General features: G+C 39.5%; 1 protein-coding gene across 1 annotated transcript in view; it reads left to right on the forward strand.

The window, feature by feature from the left end:
• The first annotated feature begins 2,815 nt into the window (after positions 1-2,815).
• KCNH5 (potassium voltage-gated channel subfamily H member 5) overlaps positions 2,816-19,559 on the forward strand; it is a 274,356-nt gene continuing 257,612 nt past the window's right edge. The window contains exon 1 of the mRNA XM_055304344.1: positions 2,816-2,888. Coding sequence (XP_055160319.1) covers positions 2,816-2,888 — 73 coding nt within the window. The remainder of the gene's footprint in view (positions 2,889-19,559) is intronic.

Genomic DNA, 19,559 nt, shown 5'->3' on the forward strand with positions numbered 1-19,559 from the left:
AAATGCTGGGAAACAGAGATTTTATATCAATACCCAGAGGCGAGATGTGGGCAGCTGATGATGTGCAAAAGAACATATAGATCTGAAGTATTTCCTGTTAATGATGATGATGGATTTATCATATCATGTTAGAAGTCTAGGATAGCAATACATGAAATATATATATATATATATATATATACACATGTTATATATAAAATATAAAAAATTATATATATATGATTAGTCTGTCTGTTACCACCTCAATCTGTGAATGTCTCATTAGTCTAGGACCATGGTGTGTCTGTACATTAGGTTAGTCCCCACAAACAGAAGTTATATAAGACCCATGGGGGAGGGAGGAAGCCAGTCATGTGTGTTTAAGAACGCCTTTCCACTTCTGCTGCTTACACACACCCCCTGCAACTGCAGTGAGGAAGCTGTAACCTCAGCAGCATCTCTGACTCCTGCCGGTGGCAGGCAGATTAGAAGGATCCAATGTGTGCCCGAGTCTCTTGTTATTTAACTAAATACACCCCCATGTATTTAGAAGACGTTCTAGCTGTAGGGGAATTAACTTGCACCACCAGCAGTACTTGAGTAGAAAGCTAAAATAGCCTAGTTTTATTCCACAGTCTCTTGATTTTTTGCAGAAGGAATCCTAGCAGAGCAAACTGCTCTCTTTGTCTTGCGTCAACCCTCTGGGTTTGCTCAGCCACCCCCAGCACTGGGCAAATGGGTGGAAATTTGAGAGAAGAGAGGCAAGAAGTGACCCTAGGCTATAACCTGGATCCTGGTTGTGTATTTATACGTCTCTCTCGGTCACAGGCAATGGCCTCCCCCGCCCCGCCCCCGTGCTCTTGGAGAGAGAGTGATCGAAAGTCGAGGCCAGTCGTTGGTAATCTAGGGGTTTCTAAGCAAAGTCAGACACCTTCCCTCTTTCCTCCCTGCCCAAGGCAGGAGCTGAGCAGAAGTTTCCGCGGACCCCAACCTGAGGATTCCTGCTGCTTCACAGCAACTTAGCCTTGACCATTTCTAAGGGGGTTGGTTACTACGACCCCAGCGAAAGGGGACACCCCCATACCACTGTCCTTCGCCTTGACTTCTGACTGTGCTGCAGCGCACACTTTCTGTCTTGGTCCTTGTCTCCGTTTAGCAGTCATTCCTGCTAAGGGGAGGACAGGCCCAGGGGAGCCGCCGGAGGGGAAGCCTTCGATCCGCGCTTCTGAGAACTTGAGCGAGAACGCATCACTTTTACCTGGAGGGCTTCTTTAAAACAGATTGCTGGCCCTCGCCCCGAGCGACCCTACTTACCTAGCTTTGGGGTAGAGCCCTACATTTTGCATTTCTAACAAGTTCCTAGGAGCTCCCGCCAGTCCGGGACCACTTTGAGAACCACCGCCTTGGATAAAAGAAGGCGCGGCGGCGTGAGCTTCCTCTCTCCCTTCCTTGCCTCCGCGCTCCGTCCGCGCTTCATGCCATCGTCCCTTCTCCGTGGCCCCTGTATTCTAAGGTCTCACTTCTGCCCCGGTTCTGAGCGGCTGGAGGGTTGTTAGATTCCGGCCCATCTGCCCCTCTCCCCGCCTCCCCCTCCCCGCCCCCCACCGCGCGCTGCTTTGTTCCCCCCGCTTTTACTGTCTTCTCCAGCGCGAAGGCTGCCGCTGCCGCTGCACGCCCTCTCTCCGGTGTGAATTATTCACCCTCTTCCCCTACTCCTTGCATCGAGCGCAACCTTCTCCGCAACTTAACCCGGGTGGCGGGGCTGGCGACTCACCCCCGCGCCCCGCGGCCCAGGGGGGCTCCGCCGCACGCCAGCTCCAGCCCCAGGCGCAGGGGCCCTCCCCGCGCCGGCCCTGCGCGCAGACCCTAGCTGGCCCCGGCTCCTGGGCGTGGGGCAGGGCGGGTGGCGCCAGCTCTCGTGTGGAGCTTCGGGCGCCCAAGCCCGGAGGGGGGCGGTAGCAGCGTCAGGTGGCTGCTCTGCGTCCCCGCGCGCCGCCCAGCCGGTCCCCGCTCGGCGCTCAGCCTCTGCTGGAGCGGGAGCCGACCGACACCTCCGCCCTGAAGCCGCGTCTCCGCGAGCAGCCGGGGCTCGGGACCCCGGCGGGAGGAGCTGAGATGTAACCCGGCCGACTGACTGCCCGCGGCTGCCTCCGGCATCCCGCTCGCTTCTCGCTTCCTCGCCCGCCCCGCGGCCCCAGTGGACGGCGAACGTTGGTCGGGATCTCCGGGGAGACCGGAGCGGCCACCGGGCGCACAGCCCCGGCTGAAGTTGGGCTCCGCCGGGCAGCCGCGATCCGGCCGCGCGGGAGGGGTGGGCGCCGGGGCAGGGGGGCGGAGGGCTCCGCGGAGGGGTCCGGAGCTGGGCTGAGAGGGACTGGCGGAGCGAGGGCTTGAGTTGACTCTTCCCGCCCCCCGGCCCCGGGGCGCGGGGCAGCGGGAGAAATGCTGAGTCCGCGCCCGGGCGAGCGGCGCCGCGGCAGCAGCCTCAGCAGCAGCATCAGCACCAGCACCGGCGGGACAGCGACAGCGGGGGCGGCGCAGGCGCACTGTGCCCCGCGGAGCCTGCAGTTCCCGAGCCCCGTGTGCGGCACCGCCACAGTCTGGGCAGCGGCGGCCGCGGGAGCGCTACTACCATGAACTGCCTGGTCCTCCTCCCCAGAGCTGCTCATCCGGGTCGGGCTGGAGACACAGTCAGGGGACCCCGTCGCCGCCGCCGCGCCCCCTCTTCTTTCGGCTCGATCTTCTTCTCCACCTTTTCCTCCTCTTCCTCCACCTTCTCTTCCTGCATCCCCCCCTCCCCCGCCGCGGATCCTGGCCGCCGCTCTCCAGACCCAGGATGCCGGGGGGCAAGAGAGGGCTGGTGGCACCGCAGAACACGTTTTTGGAGAACATCGTCAGGCGCTCCAGTGGTAAGAAGAGTTGCAGTTCAGAACACCCCCACCTCCATCCTGCCCACGCGCGCCCCCCGTCCTCCCCATCCCATCCCTCTCCTAAGGGGGAGAGGGATGCAGACAGCCCTACCTGGTGGCTTCAGTTACGAGTTGGCCCCGATGTGGGGCGGGGAGCAGAATAAGGTGGTGGAGGAAAGTTAGTTGCATCCCCTCTCCAAGACATACTCACCTCCCTCCCACCTGTCCAGAGCCCAGAACGGGAGGAAGGGAAGGCAGAGCTGGTAGGGTGTAGGTTCACCTGGAGAATAAAGTTGAGTTTTGCTTTGATGAGGCATGCATTTCTTATTCACCCTTTCCCCACATTTTTCCCCCCAAGCGGACTTCAGGAATTGATCAAATTCTTAGAGTTAATCTTAGTGGAAGGCTTTCCCTCAAGTTGGGAATGGCTGTGAAAGTGGCTACTTAATGAGATTTAAGTCTCTGGAATGGCTTTTGGGCCCAATGAGCATTGCAGAAAGGACCCTTGTGCTGGGAAGAGTAGCTGGAGTTGAACCTAATTGAGTCAGTACTTGAAAAAATGGGAAGGCAATTACTGTGGTTAAGTTCCTGTTTAAAGTTTCTTTATTTAAATTTTTTTCATTATGCATTCATTAGTCTGTATTAATCTATATGATATATTTGATTTGACTTGAAGATGAGAAATGTAAAAGGGAAGCAATACATCTGTGCTTTAAAAGTAGCTGGGGAAAGAATTTTTAAAAATGCCATCCCACTTTGCTACTGATTGTAAGGTTTTCTTGCCTTAAAGAGCCTTTGAAATGCCAAGCATTTATAAATTCATTTCCTCCAAGATATTCTGAATATGGATCATTATATAGTTCACATTTTAAGACCTTATAAACTTTGCATGTTGTTACTGAACTCTACATCTTTCATGTCTTTTTAATTCTTTTATATAATTTCCAATTTTATAAGCAAGATATGTGAAGTATCCTTTGAATTTTTTTCCTTCAGAGGCCTGTTATTTTATTTTTGAGATCTCTTATTTGGAGACTTATGAGAAAGATATTTTGGTGTACTAATTATAGTAGAGCAATGGAAATACTCTATGCACTTCCATAATTCCTTGTTTGCTCATTCATTGAAACAATATTTATTTGGGTGCCATATACAACAGACACTCTCTGGAGTCCTTTGGATAAAAGAAATGGTAGAGACACTTCTTTTCTCAAGAAGCCCTCTGCCTAGTAGCTGAGAGAGGGTCACGCTAAATATATATATATATTTATATATTTAAAAATATATATATTTATATATTTAAAAAATATATATATTTATATATTTTTTTAAAAAAATATATATGATTATGCTTACCCTGAATTGGTTGACTAGATTATACTAATTCTTAGATTAGGATCTCTTCTAAAACTAAGCTTGCAAATATTTCCCCTGATTTTGGGACTATCTATATTTAGTGTACCAAGGTATTTTTTATAATTCTCTGATATGATATTTGGCTTTAATTTGAAGCTTGTGACTTTATTTCTTTCACTTTGGTCAACACCTGGTATTATACAAGCCTAGGACAGACTTTTTAGTTGAAAAAGTTGCTAAATAGTCTTAGTCTAATTTTAAAAACTATCATATTTTTAGCCATTCCAGTGTGATTTCAATGTGTTTTTGATTTTTTAATGATAATATAAAATACAAATTCACAATGGTAGGCAATTTCTATGTTTATTTATACATTACCTTTACGGGTATTAAGTGAGGATCTGGAGTACAAGGGTATGCTACTATTAAAATAACCCGTTTGGGAAATTTAAAGGTTATTGGGATCAACTATTTAAGATACAAACATTTTATTTCAGGTTTCTTATCTTCTTGGGTTATTTCAACTCCATGCAATTTGGTCTGTGAGAGAATTTTTCACTGAAGGCCTTACAAAATAAAACCCATAGACTCTCTGTTCCTCTACATGATAACCAGAAAGAAGATGAGAATTCCTTCGCTGAAATTTACTAATAAAGCATCTTTGGTCAAAACTTCTTCTATAGATTGGAACTATGAGCCAGTTTTTAGAATATCTTTTATTGAAGATATCCTAAGAAATTAAGACTTTACCCTAATATGACTTAGAAATATCTGCTTATGCTGGTTATTCTATTTTATATTTACCATCCAAATTAATGAATGTCTTATCTTTTTGACACTTCATGTATGTAATTGCTTCATTGGTTTAATGTTTCTTTCCATGAATAGCAACACCACATGCAAATGAAAATTTATCTGTTTTGGCATTTAAAATATCACTTCTCATTGCTTATGGCTAGCTTTTAATGCCACTGCTCAAAACTCTGAGCCTTGTTTGAAATGTGTTGGTCATGTGAGGTAAGTATATGTGCATGTGTAGGTAGTAGAAACTAGAAAGTCTCAGTACTACTTTTACAGGAAGAACCCCAGAAATTGAGAATTATAGTATTAAATTGGTCTGCACATTCATGTGGGAGTATCCCACAGTTGTTGCCATTTCTATATAATTTGGCAGTGAAATAGAAAAATTCATTCTGGGAAATTGTTTAATTGAGACTAACAGAGAAAATTCCCTTCAGGATTCTCACAGATGGATGAGGTTTGTCACAGTGAAGATTTCATTATTCACTAACTTAACCACATTGAAAGTGAAGTGTTGGCAGAGCTTTAGTGGAAAAGAAAGAAAGTGAAGAAAGATAGGCTGGGGTTGCCTATTTACCTTTACACCATGAAATGCTTCTCCTTCTGATACAGCATCATTTTCTTCTTAGGAGAAGATCAGATCTTTTAGTGAGTGTCATATGAAATAGAAATTTATACAGAGAGATGTACACAAATAAACATACAGACAGCTATCTACCCAGATACAAAGATGGAGGTACTGGGAAAAACTCTCTGTCTCTGTCTCTCTCTCTCTCACACACATACAAGAGCAAAAGGGAGATGTGGAAAGTAACAGAAATACAGAAAGAGATGCAAAAAGGGAGGGATATCATATTTGAAAGAGGATTGGACACAAAGAAAAAACATCAGTCATTTATTTGTCCATGGATATTACCAATGAACTGAAATCTCAGCCAATTAGACACCCATCAGAGAACTTCTTGATGATGCGGAACAAAAGAGCACAAAGTGTGGTCTATTTGGATGTAGCTTTTAAATGGGAGAACTTCCTAATAAAGTTCCTAACTCTTCAGTTGCAATTCCTCAGATGAACAGTGCTGCATTCCGTGCCCTGTAGGAGCACTAGCTGCTGCTTGCTGTTACTTTACACCTCTTGAGACTGGATTTTTATTTTCCTTGTTTGGTTGACTCAGTCTGATGTGGAGAAGCATTTAAAATTGTTACTAGTGATTCAAAGTCTATAAAACAAAATAATGAAGGGCATTGAGTAGACTGGATACAAACATACTTTATGGCCGAATCCCCAAATGGTACAAGTAGGGAATTCCTCTTTTTGGTTTTAAGATAAAGGACAAGATCAATTTTAGATAAATAAAAGGAATTACAGTAATTCTTATCATGTGATTCTAGTAGTTATGGTCTAAGAAGTGTAAAGGTCAATGTATAGGTATAATAGCAAGGTTTAGATACATTTTTGGCCAGGAGGTTCAAAATAAGTTGCTAGGAATGGAAAGTTTGGGAACTATGTGATGAGTTCATTACATCTGTGAAATATCCCATAGAGGGCCTCAGCCCAAAGTGCTTGTTGACTGAATTGGAGTCTGGCGCATTATTAGGCTATCTTCCCTTATTTAAATTTCAGTTACTGATGCAAGCTATTCATCAGTGTACATTGGGCTGTCGGGAGAAGTAAACCTGTGAGTAGAGGGTAAATACCTGAAAGAAAGCAAGAATATGTAAGAGTTATAGGTGAAATTTTAGATTCAAACAGAACAAAACAACACAAAACATTTCCAAGGCCCTCAACCGGACTATGTCTTTGGGTAGCACATTTTATTTGTATTTTGTTTTTAATTCCTTAACAAATAGGCAGAAATGATTAGTTTCCATGACAGTGGACTAGGTTGCCATTTTGAAATATTATACACACCAAATTTAATATCCTTTTATTATAATTTGATTATTGTTTTTTAATATTTTAAACATTTATGAAAAACTGGAAATGTTTTTCTCTTTAGAGGAAAAAAAAGGACTCAGGAAAACAGAAAACATAGTATTTTTTCAACCACTTACCCTGCAAGAGAAGAAGTTCAATATACTCAATTTTCCATTAGCTTGAGATATTTATGTTGTATAAGCACTTTCTTGACTCAGTCATCTTTTACAGGAAAATTAAAAAAAATTGCTTATAATTAACATTTATAAAGACAGATCTTAAAAAGGAACCTATAGGAGAAGAAATAGAGAACTAGTTATTTAAAAATAAAACAAAAAAGTATAATACCTTTTTAGTAGTATCCGATGTAATAGAAATGGTGAAAATATGATTTTTTTGGTATAAAGTTCTTGATATTTTTTCTTGAAAGATTTTCTTTCACATCTAAGCTGCTATTGAGGAAACAGTGATAGAACCACATAGTGTTTGAAGCCTTGGTTAGCCCAGGTCTTACAATGTATCACTTTTACTTTTAATACATCAAAGATGTTGACATTTTACTGATCACTTCCTAAATTATATTTATAAATAAACCAGCAGACTGTCTCTTGCTCTAGAGCCCACACTGTGTTATGTAATAAATAGCAATGCTTTTTGACCAGAACACTGCTTATCCCAGTTCACCTTTGCCTTCACTAGAAATTGTCCTCTTTGGCTATCTTTTGTATGATTTCAGAAGTAAGGTATGTAAGAACCCCATGTACCCAGCTGCCATCCTTTTAATGCTCTACTGAAAAAGCCATGTAAGACACTGTATTTTTTAATAGAAGAAAGTAGCTATGAATATTTTAATTGTCAGTGACTGAGTAGACTTCCAACAAGAAATCCTTTGGTTCAGTTAATATTTGTGTTATACTTCCATTGTTAATGACTGTTTGCTAGCATGGAGGAACAATACTTCTATGTTCTCCAGAGTCTGGCCTAGGAAAAGGTGGTATTGTTCTCCAAAGCTCTGTAAATAGTATTTACCACAAGAGGTCACTATAGGTTCTGGCACAGGTGAGCCAAGTAGTGCATATTTTCCTTTTTTCTATTTCAGTGATTTTCCTCCAGTTTGATTGGAGGTTAAAATCAATGTAGTTAGTTGTTAATCTTGGAAAAAATATTTAAAATAGAAGACGTATAGGGAAGTGGAATGAAAAAACGTATTCATTTCTTTTAATTATTACAGTTTTATTTTAGTTGATGGCGACCAACATTTTGTGACTAAATAAATTGGATATTAATAAAAACAATTTATGTAAAGAAATATATTTAAATATATTTTAGACTAGCAGAATATTTACTTTATCAGATAAACAAAATTTTATTGCAATAAGCCATTTCAGTGTGGTGGTGATATATATGAAATACAGAGTTTTGCCATATAAAATATGCCAGAAAATGCCATATAAATAGTGTCCATATATATTGCCTATTTCAACAAAGTTTTTCTTCTACCAGATGTCTTGATGTAACTCATTAAATCAGTGAAGTAAAATCAGATCCTGACAGTACTTTGATTTTTTAAAAATTGATTTATTCATAAGAGACACAGAAAGAGAGGCAGAGACATAGGCAGAGGGAGAGGCAGGCTGCATGCAGGGAGCCAGATGCGGGACTCCATTGCGGGACTCCAGGATCACACCCTGACCCGAAGGCACATGCTTAACCACTGAGCCACCCAGGCGTCCCCAGTGCTTTGATTTTATTGCAAAATAGTTCACAGATTTATAGCTATTTTCCTGGGATATTATATGATTCTAGTATTTTCGTGTTATCCAAACTTTTTACATGAAATACAATACTTGATCAGATATTTTCTGAAGTTCTCCAAACTTAGTAAACTTTCCCCTGAGTATGGTTAGAGATATTACTTTAAGAGGTTTTGTTTCTTATCAACCAGCAAGTTTGAATCTTGGTTTCAGGATTTTTTTCCTTTTTGGTAGGGTTAGAAACCAAATATTGGGAGATGCTTTAAAATGTCCCAAACAAAATTAGTTTTAATTAGAAAAATTAAAATATTCCATATAGCACCTTTATGAATAAAAGAGATATGCTGTGAAATCGTATAAGCGTGAATAACAAATCACAATTCAAACTAGTATTATTATTGTGGAAATTGAAGTAGTTTGATGTGCTGTAAGAAATGGACATTTATAAAAAGTTTTTCTTTACCAATAGCACAGTAGAATTTTTAAAAATCCTATTTCATGTTCTTGTTACACATACACAAAAGGAAAAGAAACTATGTGAGGTGATGAATATGTTAATTAACTTGATTGTGATAATCATCTCACTGCGTATGCATTTATGAAACTATCAAGTTGTATACTTGACTACATACAATTTTTGCCAATTATAGCTCAATGAAGCTAAAAAAATCCTCATTGTGTTTCACCAAATACTTTAGCTTAATACTATATGGCATGACTCCTGATCTTCGCTAAGAAATGACTAAAAAAATCATGTAAATATTTTCATTTTATAAAATATTTAAGTTAATATTGGAAATGCTTAATCTTGGAATATTTGAATGGTGGAAATGATAATATTGTCACATAAATCAGTGTGTATTTTAGACATTATTTTAGTTTTTGGTTATATGTGGCACTATTACTAATAAAGAGAAATCTTTGTATCTATTTTAGATAGTAGTTTTGTGATACATTAAGTTTTCACATGGAAAAGATAGAAAAATTAATTAAAGAGCAAAAAAAAAAAAGCTTAGGAAGAGCAGTTGAAAAGCTATTTGAAATTTTATTGAAACAGATTTTTTTGTTTCTAAGGGTCTGCTCCCATTAAAGAAATATAAATCCTAAGTACCAAGTCCTATTGATTTCAAAAGGTTTGGAGCTTGAGATCTGAGTTTAGGTGCACAGCTATAGTAGTTCCTAGAGGTAATGACATATAATTAGAAAGTCATGAACATGTTGTATGAACTCTGCTCCTTAACCATAATGGTCATACCTCACACATACTTCTACATCTTCCACTGTCAAGAGTGCATAGCACCAAGTACTAGTTGAATAAATGCTTTTTTGATTTTGTCTCCTAAATTGAACAAGTATATAATTGGATTTTTCCCAAAACAGTGCTGATTAAATCTATAACGTAAGCTTGTATAAGTGATTGCATAGTTTAAAATATTAAGTCAGTGGGTATATCTGAAAGCGGAAGTTGCATTGATTGAATGGGACAAACCACATGGGACTCATGAGAGAATGAGAGGTGAACACTAAGTGATCTCACACTCATCTCCTATTCCAACTTGATATACAGTTAAAATATTTTCTACTCCTTTTGTTTTTTTTTCTCTAAGGGTTTAAAAGCTAGACTATTTTATATAAGAAAGAACTGTATAGAAAGTTGTAGATTCTAGTTAAAATTTTTTAAAAAATAATTTCACAGTCAGGAGATGGCAAGTTTTATCATTGGCCAGTTTAAGTATCTTCTGAGTGAGATTTGCCTTGAGAAGCAGCTTGCAGTTCTGTACAGTATCCCACAGAAGAGAGAAAATGGGTTTTGGCTTTTTAGAGATGGCAGGGCCAGCCTCAGATCTCCAAGTTTGATAGAAAATCAAACAACTTACTTGGATTGAGGGGAGAAGTTAATCTTTATCTTAATCTCTTCTGTCTGCTGGCATATGTTTTATTCAGAGGTAACTTAAAGCACAATAAGGTTATTTTCATATATTTATACATTGAGAGAATAGAGAAACTCTTCAAAAGGGGTTAAATGGTCCCAGAATAAAGTCCCCTAAAAATGGACCCCCTCCTTTTGCTTGACCCTTATACTCTTTTTAGTTAATAATTCATTAATGAAACAAATTTATCGAGTGCCTCCTATGTGCTAGGTACAGATGAAAGCACTGAGGATGCATAATAAACACAACAATAAAAAATATATATATATATATATATTTTTTTTTTTCTGTGAGGGGCAGTGTAAGCATTGGTTAGAAGGCATAGGTTCTGCAGGCTTGCGTGAGAGTCTTGGGTCTAATGCTTACTAGCTCTATGACTTACTTATTCGTACCTTGTTTTCTCCTCTGTAAAAGACAAATAATAAGAGTACCTGGCTTATGGTGTTGGAGTGAGGATTAAATGAGGTAATACATACAAAGTACTGACAGTGTCTGGCATATAACAAATACTACATCAATATCAGTGCTTTTAACTAACAGGAATAACTTTATCGGCAGATATTTAAATCTTTGAATGCACCATCTGTAGTCGATGTCTTTAATTCTTGGTCACTATTTCTTTTTGTGACTCTTTCAAATGACTTATGTCTGTACCATAATGTCAAAATGTCCTAGAAGATTACAAATGAGCATTCTTGTGAATCCAAAGGCCTTTTATTTGTCCATATTTTTCTAACTTTGCAGGGTCTGAGACTATGCTCCGCTACCATCTCCACACACTTGTCTTTCATGACTTTGCACTTTTTCTGGCCCTTTTTCCTAGTTTCCCTTCCTATTCCTTTCCTATTCCCTTTCTCCTCTCTTACTGCCCTGTCCCTCCCTTCTCCTCCTCTCCCCTCTCCTGAAGAATAAACAGTCTTTCAGGTTCAAACTTTAAGCATTTTTCTTATACCTCTTCACCCTCCTTTTCCAAGCAAGCTTGTCCTCTGTCATAGTTTAAACTTTATCCTCTCTGTGCCCTAATTCTGTGTTTCCGATGGCCTACAGCATTTCTCTTCTTGTATTTCTCACAAGTAATCTAAACCCCAGTTGCAGCCAGAATTGAATTTATTATTAGTTTTGGCTTCAAACAAACTCACTTACTTTGCTATTTCCCCATCTCTGTCAAAGGTGTCTTTAATATTTTAGACTTTTAGCGGGATGAGACCTGTAAGTTATTAGAGAACAAATTCATGGTTGCCAGAGGGAAGGGGGTTGGAAGGATGGGCAGAATGGGTAAAGGGGAGTGGGAGATAAATAGGCTTCTAGTTATAGAATGAATAAGTCATGGGAATAAAAGTACAAGCATAAGGAATATAGTTAATGGCATTGTAACATGCCATGTTACATGGTGACCGATGGTAGCCACACTTGGGGTGGGCATAGCATTAACTTATAGTGAGTCTGAACCACTATATTGTACATCTGAAACTAATGCAACATTGTGTGTAAGCTACAGTCAAAAAAAAAATTAAATTTTGGTCTTTTAGTCTAGAAATCTGAGGGTCTTCTTTGGCTTTCCACTCAGTATAATATTGCTCTTGCTTCCTAACCAGGTTATCAATCCTTGGAGGTAAAAATTTTGCCATGTACTTCCTTTGTACCCCCTATAAGTGCTGTGTGCAGAGTAAGTAAATTCATGCCGGTTGACTATACTGATTGATGTCAGGGCATGAAACATATTCACAACTGACATCATATGCAGCAAACGTATGTAAATACGATGGTCCAAATAAAGAATTATAGGTGGAAAAAAAAGAGCTGCTTTGTTAACTGGGCTCAGAAACAAAATATTTCATCTTTGTGTGAGGAATGAAAGTACATTGTCCTTATTCATTTCTAAAGCAGTCTTTCTCTCTCCTAGAGCAACCACAGTCAAAGTAAGCGGGAAATCTTTCTGAGACTCTCTGGGGGCATTTCTAAGGCTCAGAGAACAGAATTCTTCACAGAGCAAAGGCATTTGTCTTGATGACACAGACTACTGTCCTGGCTGTAGCCCCTACCCACGGTGAAACACTGGGCCTCTCTAGGATTATGAGTGCCACCTTGCAAGTCAATGGAAAAACTCAGCAGAGTCATAAATGTAGCGGATCTTTCCCTGTACCTCATCATAGTAAAAGCTTACTAAATATTCACTTTTTCCTATTTTATCTAGATAAGTAAGGTAAAGTAGGGGAGATTTTCTTTATGTTTTTTTCTTTTTAACTTGAAGAAACCAAAGAATTAAGTCATTGACATTTTAAGTCATAAATTGATGAATATGAGCTTAAAGCATTTGTACTCATTTGACCAAAGGCTTACTTATTTGGAGAAAACCACAAAACCCCAAACAAACACCATTCCTTCCTCCAACAAATAACTACTATTTAGGGCCAAAAAAACATCAGTTCTCTTTAGCTCAGTAGCTGGCAGTGCTTGCTGAGACTGAAGAAGAAGGCAGAAATGTCAGCCTCTCTGTAACTGGCCCAGTGAAATCTGGCCAAAGGAGAGAAATGAATTGAAATTGTGATCTGTATTTTTCCCTTGCACAATTAGCTCTTATGCATAGATAGTAGAAAAAAACATAGAACCATGCTTTAGAAAATTAGATTGTAAATGCATTCAGAAAAGCTCACTTCTGTATTTCTACCAGGTGTGCAAGTTGGTCTCACCTTTTTTTTATTTTTATAAATTAATTTTTTATTGGTGTTCAATTTACCAACATACAGAATAACACCCAGTGCTCATCCCGTCAAGTGTCCCCCTCAGTGCCCGTCACCCACTCACCCCCACCCCCCACCTTCCTCCCCTTCCACCACCCCTAGTTCGTTTCCCAGAGTTAGGAGTCTTTATGTTCTGTCTCCCTTTCTGATATTTCCCACACATTTCCTCTCCCTTCCCTTATATTCCCTTTCACTATTATTTATATTCCCCAAATGAATGAGAACATACACTTTGTCCTTCTCCGATTGACTTACTTCACTCAGCATAATACCCTCCAGTTCCATCCACGTTGAAGCAAATGGTGGGTATTTGTCGTTTCTAATGGCTGAGTAATATTCCATTGTATACATAAACCACATCTTCTTTATCCATTCATCTTTCGATGGACACCGAGGCTCATTCCATAGTTTGGCTATTGTGGACATGGCTGCTAGAAACATCGGGGTGCAGGTGTCCCGTCGTTTCATTGCATCTGAATCTTTGGGGTAAATCCCCAACAGTGCAATTGCTGGGTCGTAGGGCAGGTCTATTTTTAACTCTTTGAGGAACCTCCACACAGTTTTCCAGAGTGGCTGCACTAGTTCACATTCCCACCAACAGTGTAAGAGGGTTCCCTTTTCTCCGCATCCTCTCCAACATTTGTTGTTTCTTGCCTTGTTAATTTTCCCCATTCTTACTGGTGTGAGGTGGTATCATTGTGGTTTTGATTTGTATTTCCCTGATGGCAAGTGATGCAGAGCATTTTCTCATGTGCATGTTGGCCATGTCTATGTCTTCCTCTGTGAGATTTCTCTTCATGTCTTTTGCCCATTTCATGATTTGATTGTTTGTTTCTTTGGTGTTGAGTTTAATAAGTTCTTTATAGATTTTGGAAACTAGCCCTTTATCTGATATGTTATTTGCAAATATCTTCTCCCATCCTGTAGGTTGTCTTTTAGTTTTGTGGACTGTATCCTTTGCTGTGCAAAAGCTTCTTATCTTGATGAAGTCCCAATAGTTCATTTTTGCTTTTGTTTCTCTTGCCTTCGTGGATGTATCTTGCAAGAAGTAACTGTGGCCAAGTTCAAAAAGGGTGTTGCCTGTGTTCTCCTCTAGGATTTTGATGGAATCTTGTCTCACATTTAGATCTTTCATCCATTTTGAGTTTATCTTTGTGTACGGTGCAAGAGAGTGGTCTAGTTTCATTCTTCTGCATGTGGATGTCCAATTTTCCCAGCACCATTTATTGAAGAGACTGTCTTTCTTCCAGTGGATAGTCTTTCCTCCTTTATCGAATATTAGTTGACCATAAAGTTCAGTTCTACTTCTGAATTCTCTATTCTGTTCCATTGATCTATGTGTCTGTTTTTGTGCCAGTACCACACTGTCTTGATGACCACAGCTTTGTAGTACAACCTGAAATCTGGCATTGTGATGCCCCCAGATATGGTTTTCTTTTTTAAAATTCCCCTGGCTATTTGGGGTCTTTTCTTATTCCACACAAATCTTAAAATAGTTTGTTCTAACTCTCTGAAGAAAGTCCATGGTATTTTGATAGGGATTGCATTAAACGTGTAAATTGCCCTGGGTAACATTGACATTTTCACAATATTAATTCTGCCAATCCATGAGCATGGAATATTTTTCCATCTCTTTGTGTCTTCCTCAATTTCTTTCAGAAGTGTTCTATAGTTTTTAGGGTATAGATCCTTTACCTCTTTGGTTAGGTTTATTCCTAGGTATCTTATGCTTTTGGGTGCAATTGTAAATGGTATTGACTCCTTAATTTCTCTTTCTTCAGTCTCATTGTTAGTGTATGGAAATGCCATTGATTTCTGGGCATTGATTTTGTATCCTGCCACGCTACCAAATTGCTGTATGAGTTCTAGCAATCTTGGGGTGGAGGCTTTTGGGTTTTCTATGTAGAGTATCATGTCATTGGCGAAGAGGGAGAGTTTTACTTCTTCTTTGCCAATTTGAATGCCTTTAATGTCTTTTTGTTGTCTGATTGCTGAGGCTAGGACTTCCAATACTATGTTGAATAGCAGTGGTGAGAGTGGACATCCCTGTCTTGTTCCTGATCTTAGGGGAAAGACTCCCAGTGCTTCCCCATTGAGAATGATATTTGCTGTGGGCTTTTCGTAGATGGCTTCTAAGATGTCGAGGAAAGTTCCCTCTATCCCTACACTCTGAAGAGTTTTGATCAGGAATGGATGCTGTATTTTGTCAAATGCTTTCTCTGCATCTAATGAGAGGATCATATGGTTCTTGGTTTTTCTCTTGCTGATATGATGAATCACATTGATTGTTTTATGAGTGTTGAACCAGCCTTGTGTCCCGGGGATAAATCCTACTTGGTCGTGGTGAATAATTTTCTTAATGTGTTGTTGGATCCTATTGGCTAGTATCTTGTTGATAATTTTTGCATCCATGTTCATCAGGGATATTGGCCTGTAATTCTCCTTTTTGGTGGGGTCTTTGTCTGGTTTTGGAATTAAGGTGATGCTGGCCTCATAGAATGAATTTGGAAGTACTCCATCTCTTTCTATCTTTCCAAACAGCTTTAGTAGAATAGGTATGATTTCTTCTTTAAATGCTTGATAGAATTCCCCTGGGAAGCCATCTGGCCCTGTACTCTTGTGTCTTGGGAGGTTTTTGATGACTTCTTCAATTTCCTCTCTGGTTATTGGCCTGTTCAGGTTTTCTATTTCTTCCTGCTCCAGTTTTGGTAGTTTGTGGCTTTCCAGGAATGCGTCAATTTCTTCTAGATTGCCTAATCTTTTGGCGTATAGCTGTTCATAATATGTTTTTAAAATCGTTTGTATTTCCTTGGTGTTGGTAGTGATCTCTCCTTTCTCATTCATGATTTTATTAATTTGAGTCTTCTCTCTCTTCTTTTTAATAAGGTTGGCTAATGGTTTATCTATCTTATTAATTCTTTCAAAGAACCAACTCCTGGTTCTGTTGATCTGTTCCACAGTTCTTCTGGTCTCAATTTCGTTGAGTTCTGCTCGAATTTTTATTAAGTCCTTTCTTCTGCTGGGGGTAGGATCTATTTGCTGCTTTTTCTCTAGCTCCTTTATGTGTAAGGTTAGCTTTTGTATTTGAGTTCTTTCCAGTTTTTGAATGGATGCTTGTATTGCGATGTATTTCCCCCTCAGGACTGCTTTTGCTGCATCCCAAAGATTTTGAACGGTTGTATCTTCATTCTCATTAGTTTCTATGAATCTTTTTAATTCTTCCTTAATTTCCTGGTTGACCCTTTCATCTTTTAGCAGGATGGTCCTTAACCCCCACGTGTTTGATGTCCTTCCAAACTTCTTCTTGTGATTGAGTTCTAATTTCAAGGCGTTATGGTCTGAGAATATGCAGGGGACGATCCCAATCTTTTGGTATCGGTTCAGACCCGATTTGTGACCCAGTATGTGGTCTATTCTGGAGAAAGTTCCATGTGCACTTGAGAAGAATGTGTATTCAGTTGAGTTTGGATGTAAAGTTCTGTAGATATCTGTGAAACCCATCTGGTCCAGTGTATCATTTAAAGCTCTTGTTTCTTTGGAGATGTTGTGCTTAGAAGACCTATCGAGGGTAGAAAGAGCTAGATTGAAGTCACCAAGTATAAGTGTATTATTATCTAAGTATTTCTTCACTTTGGTTAATAATTGGTTTAAGTATTTGGAAGCTCCCACATTCGGGGCATATATATTGAGGATTGTTAAGTCCTCTTGTTGGTTAGATCCTTTAAGTATGATATAGTGTCCCTCTTCATCTCTCACTACAGTCTTCTGGGTAAATTTTAGTTTATCTGATATAAAGATGGCTACCCCTGCTTTCTTTTGAGAACCATTTGAATGGTAAATGGTTCTCCAAACTTTTATTTTCAGGCTATAGGTGTCCTTCTGTCTAAAATGAGTCTCTTGTAGACAGCAAATAGATGGGGCCTGCTTTTTTATCCAGTCTGAAACCCTGCACCTTTTGATGGGGTCATGAAGCCCGTTCACGTTCAGAGTTACTATTGAAAGGTATGAGTTTAGTGTCATCATGATATCTATTCAGTCCTTGTTTTTGTGGATTGTTCCACTGAACTTCTTCTTAAAGGGGAATTTTAAGAGTTCCCCTTAAAATTTCTTGCAGAGCTGGTTTGGAGGTCACATATTCTTTCAGTTCCTGCCTGTCTTGGAAGCACTTTATTTCTCCTTCCATTTTGAATGAGAGCCTTGCTGGATAAAGTATTCTTGGTTGCATGTTCTTCTCATTTAGGACCCTGAATATATCCTGCCAGCCCTTTCTGGCCTGCCAGGTCTCTGTGGAGAGGTCTGCTGTTACCCTAATACTCCTCCCCATAAAAGTCAGGGACTTCTTTTCTCTTGCTGCTTTAAGGATCTTCTCTTTATCTTTGGAATTTGCAAGCTTCACTATTAAATGTCGAGGTGTTGAACAGTTTTTATTGATTTTAGGGGGGGATCTCTCTATTTCCTGGATCTGAATGCCTGTTTCCCTTCCCAGATTGGGAAGGTTTTCAGCTAGGATTTGTTCAAATACATATTCTGGCCCTCTGTCCCTTTCGGCGCCCTCGGAAACCCCAATTAAACGTAGGTTTTTCTTCCTTAGGCTGTCATTTATTTCCCTTAATCTGTCTTCATGGTCTTTTAATTGTCTGTCTCTATTTTCCTCAGTTTCCCTCTTTGCCATCAACTTGTCTTCTATGTCACTCACTCGTTCTTCCACCTCGTTAACCCTCGTTGTTAGGACTTCTAGTTTGGATTGCATCTCATTCAATTGATTTTTAATTTCTGCCTGATTGGATCTAAATTCTGCAGTCATGAAGTCTCGTGAGTCCTTTATACTTTTTTCTAGAGCCACCAGTAGCTGTATAATAGTGCTTCTGAATTGGCTTTCTGACATTGAATTGTAATCCAGATTTTGTAACTCTTGATAGAAGCGCGAACTCTTCTCACTGTAGCATTCCAGCTGGTCTCTCTTTAAATCTCAGGCTGAATTCGTAGATTTTCAGGATGGTTTGAAGGTAATCTAGGTAATTTGGTGGGAACAGGTGATTTGGGGACCCTACTCTTCCACCATCTTGTCCCTCTTCCTGGTCTCTCCTTTTAATTGGAATTCTTCATTAGTTATCTAGCCATTACTGTTGATGGTCTTAAAAGGTTAACTCCAAAGAAAATATATAATTCCTTCAGAACAGATGCAGATCATTTGTAAAGCCAAGGTTTGTTTATTTTTAGGATTGAAAGATGCTTAAACATTAAATATGTAGTACTTCCCCCCCTCATAACCACTTTTTGTTTGATTTAGCTTTTATCCAAGATTATATAATTAGCAAATATTTTATGGATTTAGGTATTTTAAGAAATTTCACTGTAATAAAATTCAGTAAAAGTTTGTCATCATCTACATCAGAGGGAAGGTTTTTTGTTATATTCCAAGACTATGTAACTGTTACTGCAGTTACATTTTGCTTCTAATAATTCTGACCAGTTACTCTTTAGAAACCCATCTTCTCAAGAGCAAAATACCAACTATTACAAGTAGAAATTTTGAATTGTTGAACATTCTTTTTGTGTGTGTGGAGAAATACTTTCTCTAGCAAAATTACTATTATTCTTTTCATTAGAATTTCAGAAATATATGTTAAAGAATCATGCATTTTGAACCACTTTGGCTAGTTGGAAAAACGTTGAAATTAATGCCATCAAAGAAACACAGAAACTTAAAAATGTACCTTTGATCTTGAAGGAGATGAAAAGTGGAGGCATATTTTTATCTTTGATGACAGCTGAACAAGTTTGAATAAATTAACAGATATTTTTTGCATATTTCAAACTCCCACAGTGATGGTCTGCTTAATGTTGCCAATATTATTATATAATAATTAGTCTCATTGTTGAATGTACAAAGTTTATGTGTCTACACACACATGCTATCTTGCCATAGAGGTGTAGGGTAAAGGTGTGTTTGTAAAAACAGAAAAGATACCAGCCTCAGCCTTATATTCTGTTATTGCATAGTGGAAGTGAGCAATGCATCTACCAGAAATCAATATTGTGAATGTGAGTATGACATATAAGTTATTTATGCTTTTGTTTAGCCATCTGTGCCAGAATTTTATTTAACCCAAATAATATGTGCTATATGTGCTTCAAGGGATTGTTCTGCTGTTAATGTTATATGAAGT

Source organism: Nyctereutes procyonoides, unplaced genomic scaffold, assembly GCF_905146905.1.
Source record: "Nyctereutes procyonoides isolate TBG_1078 unplaced genomic scaffold, NYPRO_anot_genome, whole genome shotgun sequence".
NCBI classification, from domain to species: Eukaryota; Metazoa; Chordata; class Mammalia; order Carnivora; family Canidae; genus Nyctereutes; species Nyctereutes procyonoides.